The following is a 13,881-nucleotide window of genomic DNA, read 5'->3' as shown; positions in this document are numbered from 1 at the left end:
CCATCAATGGTTGTGTTCAAAATTATCTCCGGTAGCAACAATACATGCTTCCAGTCTGATATGGAATGACTGTTGTACAAGCGCCAGCATTTCAGCACAGATGTCTGAGCAGGCTGCAGTAACACGTTATTGCACACCATTGGGTGTAGTTGGTAAGCCCTTGTAGAAAGCATTTTTCAGCTTTCCTCACAGAAAAATGTCTACAGGTGTCAAATCTGGGGAATGGGGGAGCCAAGGCACAGGTCCCCTGAGTTCAATTCAGTGACCTGGAAACAATTCATGACGTCATGCCATCTACTTTGTGCACTATGGGCTGGACAGCCATCATGTTGGTACCACAGGTTCTTGCTACTCGGCAAGGGAACACCTCCCAGCATCCGTGTAAAATGGTCTGTTAGAAGGCTGCAATAGCTGTGCACTTTCAGTGCTCTGTCTATGAGAAACAGGCATCTGAGCTGACGGTTTGCTATCCTACACTGCACATTTACACTCCACGGACACAGATGATACACCTGATGAAGCCGACAGGGATTGTCAACAAACAATAGTGCATTTTTCAGTGGTTTAGCTGGCCATAATTGATAAATGTGAATTCATACTAAATAAGATACGTAACACATCAAGAGTATCCTATCTTAATGTCCATGTATAAAGTTAACATGATTCTCGCAATCACTTCCATGCAATATTGATGGAGAGAGATGTGACAGGGATGGAACTGATGCCAATGGAGAATGCATAAGCCAGTTGCAAGACTCATGCTACTTCCTCAAGTGACTGTGTGGGAGCTAACATGTGGTTCAATTGCAATGACAGCAAGAACATTAATTTCTACCTCTTGCCTTCTGTTGCATTGTCTATGTGTTACACTACCACTTTCACATAACTGTTTGAAGAGGGTGATAAAAAGAATGTGGAGATGGTTGATGTCTACTGGGATATCTTGCTGCATACACCATACACGAATGAACTGCATTGTTGCTACATTCTCCATACAACATGAGCATGGTAAATCCCATCATCCGCTCATGACCTACTGCTTGGACTGTCACACACTATCTGACTAGCAAGTCACAATGCACTCACAGAACACACAAGCACACTGTAAGCAAACATAACAACATTTACCTACGCAGGTTGAATGGCACAAACAAGTGTCAGCGTGGAAACTTTTCAAAATACAATCTCTCAAAAATGACTCACACTAGAATACTGCAACAAACACCATTGACATTCTGCTTTTAGTTATTTAATGTCATTAGGCTTTGTTCCCTTTAAAAAAGTGTATGTTTGCACAAAAATATATTTTCTATGTATTATTTCAATCTGTTTAATGGTTAACAATACAAGCTCCTGACTACCAATCCACTCTGCGAAAACTACATATCAACGGCACTTTCCACTTCTGCAACATATGTGGTGAAAGTTTTAGGTGATTCTCCCTGTGTAGTTATTAACAGCTGTACCACACACATACATTTGAAAAGTGTCAATTACATAATGATAGAAAAATGTATTTTCAGAAAGAGCAAACATTAAATATTTTATTGTATAGCTCCAAGAGTGCACACTACAAAAGTAAATAAAGGTGTGAACTGGAAGTGTATGGTGTAGAATTCTCATTTTCAATATTATAGGTGTCTAGTTCTACAGGTAACTGAACAAACAGTAACAGAGACCATGTATCTCTCTCTCTCTCTCTCTCTCTCTCTCTCTCTCTCTCTCTCTCCCTTGCCTTCATTCAATGGTTGGGAATGCTCTGCTCCTTCACAGGATTTTTGAGAGAGAGAGAGAGAGAGAGAGAGAGAGAGAGAGAGAGAGAGAGAGAGAGAGAGAGAGGGAGAGAGAGAGAGAGAGAGGGAGAGAGAGGGAGAGAGAGGGGGGGGGGGGGGGAGTACATTAAAAATAACTTTAAAATGTATGAATTAACAGATCTTTACAGATAAAACATACAAACCTTTGATGCATCCCCATATGGGAAAAAGTTCCCATATATCTTCTTAAACTCTTCAACACTTAAGTGTCCACTTGGACAGTCTTTCAGGAAGCCTTTGTACCATTCCTGAATTTCCGCATCTGGCACAAAAATACAAATGTTAACATAAAAATGTTATGTGAAAACAAACTCAACTAACAACAAAACATATTGAGACACTATTTGATTATTTCCCACATTCAACAATTATTTTTCGGAATGTGGATATCTCATAGGTTTAGAGACATGGGTCACAAGGATGCAATACAGATCTCAGAAGACAGAAAACACAGGTAAGAGAGGAATACAAGAAAATGCAATGACAATTAATATTAATGCAAGGACAAAATATGCAGAAGAGAAGAATGCAAACGCAAAAAGAAATAGTGAGATGAAGTCAACTGAGAATGATGCAAAAGTGAAAATTCACAGCAAGAATTTGACACAATTATAACATCATTATGATTTTTATATGGGTGTTTATTAACCCTGTCAGGCTTGAATTTTTTCCGACGGAAGAAAACTTTTGCTTCAATCTGTAAAGCCCTTATGAGATTATTTAAGGACTTGAGATGCAAGATTTATACGTAAATATGTGCCTGTTTTCAAAATATATTTTTTACACTTGGCTCCCTTTTTATGGACTAAAATACTAATTTTAAAATATTCACTGTAGTAATAAATAAACTGGTCATTCAATAATTACCATTCAATATAACAATAACAATAATATTCATTTATATAGTGGAATATAGTTAACCAATCACTTCAATACATTCTGGCGGTCAAAAGCTGCTGTGTACTGCTACAATGACTATTTGTTGTTTTTAATGTGAATCCCAACAGTTGGCAGCATTTGTACATGATAAAAAGATTGTACATTCACACATGTGTACATGAGGTTTCCACTGGGGAAAATGCTAGTTGCAAATTTTCTTTTATCTCATCTATCATTGCAAATCTTTGTCCTTTCAATGGGATTTTCAACTAAGAGCCCGTAAAATTTAATGTACAGAACTGTAGCCAGTGGGTACGAAAGGGTTAATGTAGAAAGTACACTAATTGTATTGTGCTTCACACAAGTGTCCTCTGAGATGCCTAGATGGGCAACAATAATTTGGCTTCTTCCATAAATAGCTCCATCTTTTCAGATTTGGCTTCTGTGCTGGAAAAAACTAAATAGCAATATTTTCACAACAGATTTTGCACAAAATATGGCAAAAAGTGTTCAGGAAAGCAGGAGCTCAATAGATTACAATATTGCACAGATTGAATGCAAAGCAAATACTGTCTTATGTAAACAAATAAAATAAATGCCGAGTTGGTGTTGAAGGGAACAATACTCTTAGTCAAAAGAGATAGAAAAAAGGCACACTGAAATCAAACACAAAAGAAGAGCAGTAGCAGGCAATATAAAGATGAAAGGGAAGTATAGTAGCTGAGACAGTAGCACGAGTACAGACATGACAGATATGAAGAAAATTACAGGTGCAAGAGGCGTTAGTTAACGGCCAACACATGAAGTTCGAAACTAATAAAAAAGACAGGGTTAATACAACAGTGATAAGATGATAAGACTATTTATGTTGCAAGACAAAAAAATAGTTCAATTGAATTCAAACTGATTGGTGAAATTCTTGTCAGAAAATAGAATAATTTTTGTAGGCTATGGTGTGTGTGTGTGTGTGTGTGTGTGTGTGTGTGTGTGTGTGTGTGTGTGTGTGTTCCTAGAATATGTGAATCTTTTTATAAGGTATAATATTGTAAAAAGGAAGGAAGACCATTGCCATAAAGGCCAACTGAAAAGTTCAAAAGAGGATTTTCAAAACAGTAAAGAAAAGACACCTTTTGTTTTTAAAAATAGAAAAAACTGTGCGTCTAAAATTTTCTGTAGTTATTTAAACACTCAAATTTATACAATGTCCACTCAAGTCTCTGGTTCATGTTTTAGCATGTTTTAATCAGGTAATTCCTAGCACTGAGAAGTGCAGTTACTTCTGCTCCAAAAACCTTACTTTTCTTAACACTTGTATCAATATGATAAAGATAATTTTGAAAGACATATGATGCACTCCCTAAATAATACTATCATGCCTTCACAGCCTATGACACAAGGTCCTCATTCAGTGGATGAGTGACCAGTTTCTCACTATCTCTTGCCCTGTACCTTTTCCTAACATAGTCCTTCCATTCAGCGCTCACAACAGGAAAGTTATTTCTCTCACTGGTCCATTTTAAAACATCAAGCAATGATTTGTCTGTGGCTGGTGTTTGTTAATACCACGTAATGTTCCAGCTAGTGTTGAGCTTCTTGGTGAAACAATGAGTACCAATCTATCAATCGACATGAATGACCATGAACTATATGCTATTTGGTATGCAGACATATCAGTATCCAAAATATTTATGTCATTAATTACATTTCCTACCTCATATGAGTTCTGTTCAAAAAAATTCCACAATTTTGACCACAAAATTTTTCTACGCTTATCTTTTACTTATTGCACATGTCATCCTACGAAATACTCTCCTCCACAATTGATATACGTCTCCCAACCTCATTTCCCATTCCGGAAGTAGTCTTTGTATGCCTCTTGCTGGATAGTGTTAAGTGCTGGTTGTGAATTTTCTTTTATCTCATCTATCACTGCAAATCTTCATCCTTTCAAGGGGATTTTCAACTTTGGAGAAAAAAAAAAAAAAAAAAAAAAAAAAAATGTCTGCTGGGCCCAGGTCTGGAGAATACGGAGGATGAGGCAGCACAGTGATTTCGTTTTTTGTGCAATAGTCATGCACCAACAGGAACGAATGTGTGGGTGTGTTATCATAATGCAAGAGCCATGACTGTCTCACCACCTTTCAGGCAGTTTCCTTATCACATTTCTCATAGGCATCGCATCACTCCTGATAGTACCATCGATTAACAGTTTGTCCCTGTGGCACGAATCCATAATGAACCAATCCTTCACAGTCAAAAAAAATTATCAGCATGGCTTTGACATTTTACCTTATCTGATGAGCTTTTTTTTGTCATGGAGAACCTTGCCCAACACACTGTGAAGACTGAACCTTAGCCTCAACATCACAGCTGTAGACACACGTCTCATCACCAGTTACGATTCTCTTAACAAACACCTCATTCTCATTTGTGTGATATCTCTTCATGGATTGCGAGGTGAAGGTCTTTCTGGTCTTGACTCATGAGCCATTAGATGAATCTGTTGGCAACATGAAGCATTCCAAGATGCTGTGTCAGGATTTCATGACATGATCCAACTGAAATGTTACATTCTTCTGCAATCTCTTGACAATCAGTTTTCAGTTGGCACCTACAATTTCATTGACGTTCCTGATGAGCATTGCCGGTAGAAGTTGAAAGGCATCCTCAATGAGGGTCATTGCAAGATGGTGCATGACTATTGCACTAACAGGAATGAATGTGCGGGTGTGTTATCATGATGCAAGATCCATGATTGTCTCACCAGCTTTCAGGCAGTTTCCTTCTCACATTTTCTCATAGGCATCGCAACACTCCTGATAGTACCATCAATTTTTAAACCCATATGAACCAATTCGTGACACCGAGTATGGCTTAAGTACTCATCACCGAAGGCTTTCCGCATTATTTGGTATGTCTCTGTAAATGTTTTCTTGAGTTTCACATAAAATTCGATGCAAATGCATTGCACCTCAAACTCTGCCATCTTGAAATCTGCAAACTGTCTGACACAATTTTCTACTCAATACAGTACTGAACAATAACCAACAGACATACAATAACTAACAGACATACAATAACTAACAGACATACAACAATGAAACTTCTGACAGTGACACATTAAACACAGACATGTGCAGCGATGTAAACTGCATTTCTCTCTGACACACATTTAGCATGAAATTACAGATCTTCTGGAATTTTTTGAACAGACCTTACATGTACTGAGTTTCTTCCCTCACTCATCAGCATTTTTGGTTCCCCAAGACAAATTTCACATAAATAAGCCACTAATAATGAATCAATTATACTCTCCTGTCATCTGTCAAACCCCAAAATCTTTAATTTTGTGCTAACCTTCTTGTAGTTATTACTGATACAATGTTGTGCTCGACCTCCATACCATCTGTAGACACTGTTTCATTGAAGTACGTGACATCCTCCTCAAATGAATCATTTCTCAGTTTTATCATCCTGCCATGGCATTGCCCTTTTCTCCTTTCTGCTACCCATCATTCCTTCATTGCCAAAAAAATGCTTTAGTGGTTAAGAGACTAGACTCACATTTGAAAGAATGGGGTTCAAATCCTTGTCTGGGCTACCCACATTTATCCTAAATCAGTTCCTTGAATGGTTTGAAATGACAATCATTTTCTTTCCAACAGTCCCATCTTGAATGGCCTCATTGTCAAATCATAGCCTCCTTTCCTTCTATAAGCGACCATGATTTTTTCTCTGACTTTAGCAGGATCACTGTAGTGTCAGTAAATGGTATTTTCCAGTGGAGTCAAATGACACATCTAGATATTATCACTCATCCATGTCACTGAGTGCACTGATTCTGATTAAATTTGTTGCAGTGCAAGGACGTAGTTCAAGGTCAATAAACAATCACGTAAATAATTTCATAGTAATTGGAGCAGACTCATTTTTTGTTTTTATAGGGACTATTGTAACTTAAACTACATGAAGCCCAGTATCATGGTAAGGACTAAACATTTCTGTGTCGAGGTAATGTCACTGTAAAGCTGACAGAGAACCTAATAATGAGTGATGAACACTTCAACTTACATGAAGATCTCACTCATCACAGCCATAAACTATCAAGGTGCATTTCATGGATTTACAGTAAGGGTACAGGACAACTAAAGTGAATTAAAGAGCATAGCAAGCACTCAGCTATTAACATCAACATAACACAAATGTATGTCCAGGTAACAAGAATGTGGAAGGCTACTGACTATATCACAGAGAGAAGACAATTATACCACTCATTAAAACAATATGGGCAAAGATAGGATCATCAAACCAAAAATTTATGATCAGGTCTCATGTTAAGTTTTCTCCTCTTTCTACTAACTGCTGTACCTCACTTTGTCATTTGTGACGAAGCAAGCTCGGATCTTGATGTGTTGAACTTCCAGCCCCCATTTTTCAGCCAGTATTACAATGCAGTACGTTGAAAAATGCAGTACCTTGACAATGAGGACTATCAACGAAGAAATAAAGCAGGTGAACGTCACACAGTCAACCAGGACTTTTCCCCTGTCATAATTTGCTTCTAACATACTATCTCTGTGTTGGTTTCTGTTTAATTATAACGTAGTCTATAAGATACGAGGGTGGTTTGAAAAGTTCTTAGAATGGAATAGAAAAAAAGTACTTACATCACTGAAATTTTATTTTATTTTTCAGTGTAGTCTCCTTGTAGATTAATGCACTTGGTCCAACAATATTCCATTGCCTTGATCCCATCTCAAAAATGAGTTTCCTCCAGGCCTGCAAAACAGTTGTCAACACTGGCTATCAACTCATCATTTGAAGTGAACCTTCATTCACCAAGAAAAATTTTGAGTTTTGGGATGAGATGGAAGTTTGACAGAGCCATATCAGCTGAATAAGGTGGATGTGGCAACAAGTCATACCTTATTTCATGTAATTTTGCCATGGTGATGGCATGTGTGCAGGTGCACATTGTCTTGATGGAAGATGACTTCCTTCCTTGCTAAACCTGGCCTTTTTTCACATATTGTTTGTTGCAATTTGTCCAGGAGGTTATCGTAGTATTCTCCAGTAACTGTTTGCCCAGTGTGGAGATAATCCACAAACAGAATCCCCTTTGCATCCCAGAACACAGATGCCATGAGCTTTCCTGCCGAAGGAATTGTCTTTGCTTTCTTTGGTGGCAGAGAATCAGCACATTTCCACTCCTCTGACTGTTGGTTTGTCTCTGGGGTATAGTAGTGCACCCAAGTTTCATCGGTGGCCACAAACCAGTGCAAAAAATCTTATTCGTTTCTCCTAAAACAGGCCAAACATTGTTCCGATATGTCCATTCTCATGCGTTTTTGATCCAGCGTCAAGAGTCGCGGCACCCATTTTGCAGATAATTTTTTCATTTCTAATTCTTCAGTTAAAATGCGATATACCCTTCCAGATGACATCTTTCAAGCATGAGAAGTTTCACACACTTTCAATGGGCGATCCTCCATGACCATTGAGTAGTGACATATCATGCCTGACCCCTGCATGGATCATCATCTAAGCTCTCCTGACCAAATTTAAATTCATTTGTCCACTTGGCAACAGTTGAATAGAAGAAGCAGAAGCCCCCAGTGTATTCAGGATATTGGCATGAATGTCTTTTGCTTTCATACCTTTCTTTACTAAGTACTTAATCACTGCTCAAATCTTGATTTTTTCCATCTTCTCAAATCTCTAAGCAGAAACAACACAGAGCCACATCACTGCCACAAGAGCACTGACTTGGCATGTGATTACAGGCAACAGTCCAATGAATATCATTTCAACAACTCATTGTGCTAGTGTGCTGACCTCTCGTGGTGATTCTGAGAACTTTTCAAACCATCCTCGTAATGTGAACCTTGCATAATTTATTTTTGTGCACATTCAGTAGCTATATATTATGAGAGTTAAAAAAGGAGGTACGTGCTCAATTTTTTTTCATAACTAAATTACAATAAATTAAAAATCTCTCTCTCTCTCTCTCTCTCTCTCTCTCTCTCTCTCTCTCTCTCACACACACACACACACACACACACACAAAGATTAACTCACCAGAAAATTCAGTATTTTGTCTAAGATCCTCCAGTACTTCAGGTTTGAGTTTGCTGTTTTGTTTTCCCATTTTTCTTACTACAATCTACAACTAGATTCAAAGAAAATTATTCCACCAGTCGCACCTACAATAACAAAACAAAGTTAATAAATGAAATCAGATTGTTACTACATAACAAATTCTGTGTAACATAACATTCACATACATCACATCATCACTTGAAAGGGTTTTCTAATTCAATTTCAATAACTACAATCATGTTTTCTTTTTAAGGAATGACTTCATTTCCAATAATTTCTGAGTTATCTTTACAAGTTTATCATGAAAATATGTGAAGCTTTTCTTAATTTACCATTCAAAATCGCTCAGAATCTCAATGCTATTTATGTAAGATTTAATATCTGTGCCCAACTTTCATGACATACAGTAAGAAATTACAGTTTTGTCAGAAATATGAGATTCCAGACAACACTTCCACGTCTCAAACTACATACACCATACAGTGCACTATAAAATTGACTTTTCGTAGCATCCTATGTTCTTATAACGAATTGCAGAATGCAGATTGCACTACCATCAAGTTAAATAATGGTATCAATCCTACCAATACTACACAATGAAATAAAAGTTTAAAGGCAATTCCCAGGGAACAACATTGATGTAATATATAACAAGTAGCACAAATTTATAGCTCTTTGAGAATTCACCTTCAAACTGCTATTGAGAATTGCTGATGGAACCTCATACATCTGGTACAATAAAAAACAAAGCATAGCAATGACAAATTGATAGCAATAGTACAACTTATATGCAAAACTCATATTAAAGGTAGCTATGATTTATCTACAGCACACACATCTCATCAGTGTTTTAAAAAAAAGATTTATAAATACTGAAAGTGATGCAGGGATTTCATCATTGTTAGAATGCTGTATTACAACAGCATGTGCAGAGAGAGTACAAAAATATAAATTGTGCATGGACAGTATAAATGGCTTATCCTCATACATTCTGTCAAATAATATTATTTTACATAGTAATTAATGTTAATTCCAGCTCTTTATCAGCTACATAACATACCATTTTCTTGGCAGTAAATTAGATCTGTACATGAAACATCAAGCATATGAAAGAGATATAAGTTCAGAGTAGGTTTTGCCATAACAAAGAAAGTCATATCAACACAATAAATTGTGCTACACATACACTTCTATGTCACTTCCTTTCCTAATTCATTTAGTCTTTAAAATATCAAGACTCACTGAAACAAGAAGACAGCAACATTAAACGCGTGTTTCATCATAAATCAACAAGTATTAAATTTATGTCATGCTGAAACTTCATATATGATCATTAATTGTCTAGGAGAAGAATATACCTATCAATTGGATTACATTAACACATCAAGATTTCATCTCTTTAACATGGAAAATATCTGATTGACATTTCCTGATATTTATATAACATACATAATAGAAGGGGAAAGGCATCATTGCTTTAAGAGACTTGTTCCCAATATTTTAAAATTACAAAATATGGCAAAAACTGAAGGCTTGTAGTTTAAATGTAAATGTCCACAAAACAGTTTCTTCATTACCACCATATAATGTATTTGAAATGTTTATGCCCATACAGTTCAGCTTGTTTCAAATTAAATGCACCATTGAATGAAACAAAAATTGTGTTTTGAACAAATAATTTGGTCTCTTACTTTTCAGTCAAATGTTCCCCACACTTTGAGGCAGATGTAATGAATAACAAGTTCTATTTCACAATTACATTATAACGGTCTACACTTTACAGCACACAATATTATGAAACCTGAACCTCAGAGTTCCCTCTTCCATTACCTCTCTCTCTCTCTCTCTCTCTCTCTCTCTCTCTTTCACAACACACACACACACACACACACACACACACACACACACACACACTGTATTGACTTTGCATTTTAAGGCCTGGTTTCAAGCAAATTGTGTTTTTTTACATAAATTATTACACAAAGGTTAAAGATGATTAAAATGTTAAAAGGACAAGCCTACTACATAACACTAATGAAAAAGCATTGCTATATGTATACAACTGCCACACTGATGAATGATATATTTTTAAAACTGTATCATTAAACCCCTTTCATGAAAATACAGCTCTTGTATACAATCTGTACCACTGTTAATCCATATGAGAAAATATAGAGAAAAACACATTAAAAATTTTGAAGATAAGATGACACAAAAATATCACTGAGACAAAGCTCCTACCATATCTTGCAATAATGCATTCACGAAGAAAGGTATTTCCAACTGACTTATGATGAAAGGACTGAACATGATTCATTTTTTAAAGTGGAAATAAATTTTGCAGCTTGTTAGTAATCTGATACTTGCAAAGTGTACGGTATGGATAAGCTAGCTTAGTACTTCAAATGTAAGTTTATTATATTTCCACTTTTGGTGATCCAATGTAGAAGAATGATAAGGAAGGTGTTAGAAAAGGCCTGGGGCAAAGTGACAGTTTATCACTGATCTGATGAACTAAATTCAAATGTTATTTCAGGAGCTGTCATCACAACTAATCTTTGTCAGCTAAGACATTCAGATCGGTACTTGAATGAGCATATCGAAGTACAAATATTTCATAAATATTACACTTCAGGAGTGTACCACAAGAAGGAGAGTATAAGGGCAACATTTTTTAAGTTACTTTTTTCAGAATACCTTCATTCCACTGATTACAGTTAAACACCAGCAATGTGACTTGTTCAGTGAATAACTTCAATGAAAAAATATGCAGAGTTTCTACAATAGTAGAGTGATTTCATGAGTAAGTTGATGAATCATCACAAAATAAGCTGCATCTAATATGAGAGATGTACAAACATATTCACAGAGTGGCAGTTTTCAAGTATAAAATTTACATACATCCAGAATACATATTATCACAGCATTTCAGTATATGATGTCATGTGAAAAGATTAGTTTTTAAGGAGCAAGAACAAAGAGAGAATGAAGGAATACACAAACAACAAAACAAAAATAAGAAAAGAAGGAAAAATAAATACAGCATAATAAACATTGAAAGCTGATCTTTAAGTTGCCAGTATCTATAAGCTTTTCAATGTCATTTCAAAAATAGTTAAGTCTGACATATGGAAATGAGAAAATAACATTTCTTATAACTATGAAATGTGCAGAGTGGGGAGGAACTGTCTTTTTTTTCTTCAATGCAGTAAATCTATTGCTATGAAACATGCAAACTAATAGCTTTCAGCAGCACACAACATGTTACAAATTAGTGAATGGGCAATGGGCACATCATCTATACAATCTGGCCATAAATATACAGCAAAGAACATAATGTCCAGATAACAATAGGTAGATTATGAATTTCTGACAGATTTCACTCTAAGTGCAAGATCTGTGACAAACACTTAGTTTGCTCTAAACAGTATTGCTGAAAAATAGAAAAAACAGGCAGTGGCATGGAACAGCTTACTATTCACTCCACATGCCAGAATGAATTTAACTTGCTGAATGTTTGAGAACTACAGTCTCAACTTAGACTGTGTTCACAGGTGAAGAAAGCACTTACAGAAGACAAGGAGCAAAGATTATGGAGGCATAATGTAATCTGGAACACTGGCAGTGACAGTATCTCTAAAAGACACAGAGCTGATCATATATCTGGTTCCTGCTACAAAGAAGGAATCTACAAATTCTGGAAATGTAATTACACACCCATATTTAACAACTTTCTATTAACTGCTTTGTGATATTTTATCACCTCCAATGAAATACTGCTGGTGGGTATGTTACACAGTTGCCAGAGAGAGACCAAAAGAAAAGCATGCCACCTAAAGTAAATTTCAAAAAATATTCATCAGTTACTAAAAACCCACTCAGAAAAATAATTTGCCAATTAAGTCAATGAAGTGACATAAATAAATAATTTGTAAGCAATTTCCTTGTTATTTTAAATTTCAAAAAATAGCCATCAGTTATTAAAAAAATTATTCAGAAAAATCACTTGACTATTAATTCAATGTAATGACACCAATAAATAATTAGTAATAAGTTTCCTTGTTATTTTAATCAACTGCAGTGTTGCAAAAAGATGTAAATGTTGCACAACACAAATATCATCCAGCAATAGGGTATTAGCAGCAAAATGATAATGAAGTTCCTACTACACATATACATGTCTATACTATTGTTAACCTGGGGTCAAGCATAGAAATGCAGTTACGTTTCTTTAGACATGAGCAAATAAGACTCAACCTTCTCTTCTTTTAAAGACTCTTAAAAACTTTGCAATACTTTCACAGTAGTTCAAAAATTAACTTAAAAGTACAATAAATAACAACCACATTATGTTACCAGCTGAAGAGATGGAGTCTTACATATTAATATAACAACAAATTAATGTCACAATTTCACAAAGAAAATGGAAATCAGATGATATCTATAGCCCTTGACATCTACCACTGTTATATTTCAATAACATACAGTGGAAATGCTGAAGGAATGTAGGATAAAAGTGGTAGAAAATATTTTCTGATTCATTTCAAGTAGTAACATGGAATGTGAGTTATAGCCCGTGTCACGCTGTTATAACACATCACTCTGTTTCTGTTACTGTGAGGCATATCAGTCTATCACAACAATTATGCTTTAAGCAGTGAATGACTAGCCTCACTTAGAGATGTACATGATCAAAAGAAATCTCGTTCTTATATTAATATCATAAAAAGAGAAGACATGACAATAATGTTCATTGAAATGAGATGCAACTTCTTCACTCATTATGGTGCAAGCATTTTAGAAAGTTCCTCATCTTGGAGACAACCCTTGAGGAATTCCTCTTGAGTCAACTGTCCATCGTTGTTCTCATCCATTTTGGCAAATATATTTTTAGCTCGTTCCTCAGCCGAGTCAGCTGGTCTGTTAGAAGAGCAGGCACCTAGCATGTCATAGATCGCCTGAAACAAAAATTACCATATAATTATGGATCATCTATGGTAACACATCTTAAACATTGATGAGTTTTGATGTCAATATCAAGTATACACTGACAAATGATGACTGAGAGTAACATGCATAGTTCATCTAT

General features: G+C 35.9%; 2 protein-coding genes across 2 annotated transcripts in view; both read right to left on the bottom strand.

Moving 5' to 3' along the window:
• LOC126481148 (neurocalcin homolog) overlaps nt 1-9,020 on the bottom strand; it is a 44,430-nt gene extending 35,410 nt beyond the window's left edge. The window contains exons 1-2 of the mRNA XM_050104715.1: nt 8,772-9,020; nt 1,958-2,076 (exon numbers count right to left, since the gene is read on the bottom strand). Coding sequence (XP_049960672.1) covers nt 1,958-2,076; nt 8,772-8,841 — 189 coding nt within the window. The 5' untranslated portion in view covers nt 8,842-9,020. The remainder of the gene's footprint in view (nt 1-1,957; nt 2,077-8,771) is intronic.
• Nucleotides 9,021-9,145: 125 nt separating this feature from the next.
• The window catches only part of LOC126481154 (neuronal calcium sensor 2), a 349,046-nt gene continuing 344,310 nt past the window's right edge, over nt 9,146-13,881 (bottom strand). The window contains exon 5 of the mRNA XM_050104727.1: nt 9,146-13,750. Coding sequence (XP_049960684.1) covers nt 13,574-13,750 — 177 coding nt within the window. The 3' untranslated portion in view covers nt 9,146-13,573. The remainder of the gene's footprint in view (nt 13,751-13,881) is intronic.

The sequence above is a fragment of the Schistocerca serialis genome, chromosome 1 (genome assembly GCF_023864345.2).
Source record: "Schistocerca serialis cubense isolate TAMUIC-IGC-003099 chromosome 1, iqSchSeri2.2, whole genome shotgun sequence".
Lineage (NCBI taxonomy): Eukaryota > Metazoa > Arthropoda > Insecta > Orthoptera > Acrididae > Schistocerca > Schistocerca serialis.
Note: the sequence above shows the minus strand (reverse complement) of the source record. Positions and strands in the feature narration are given on the sequence as shown.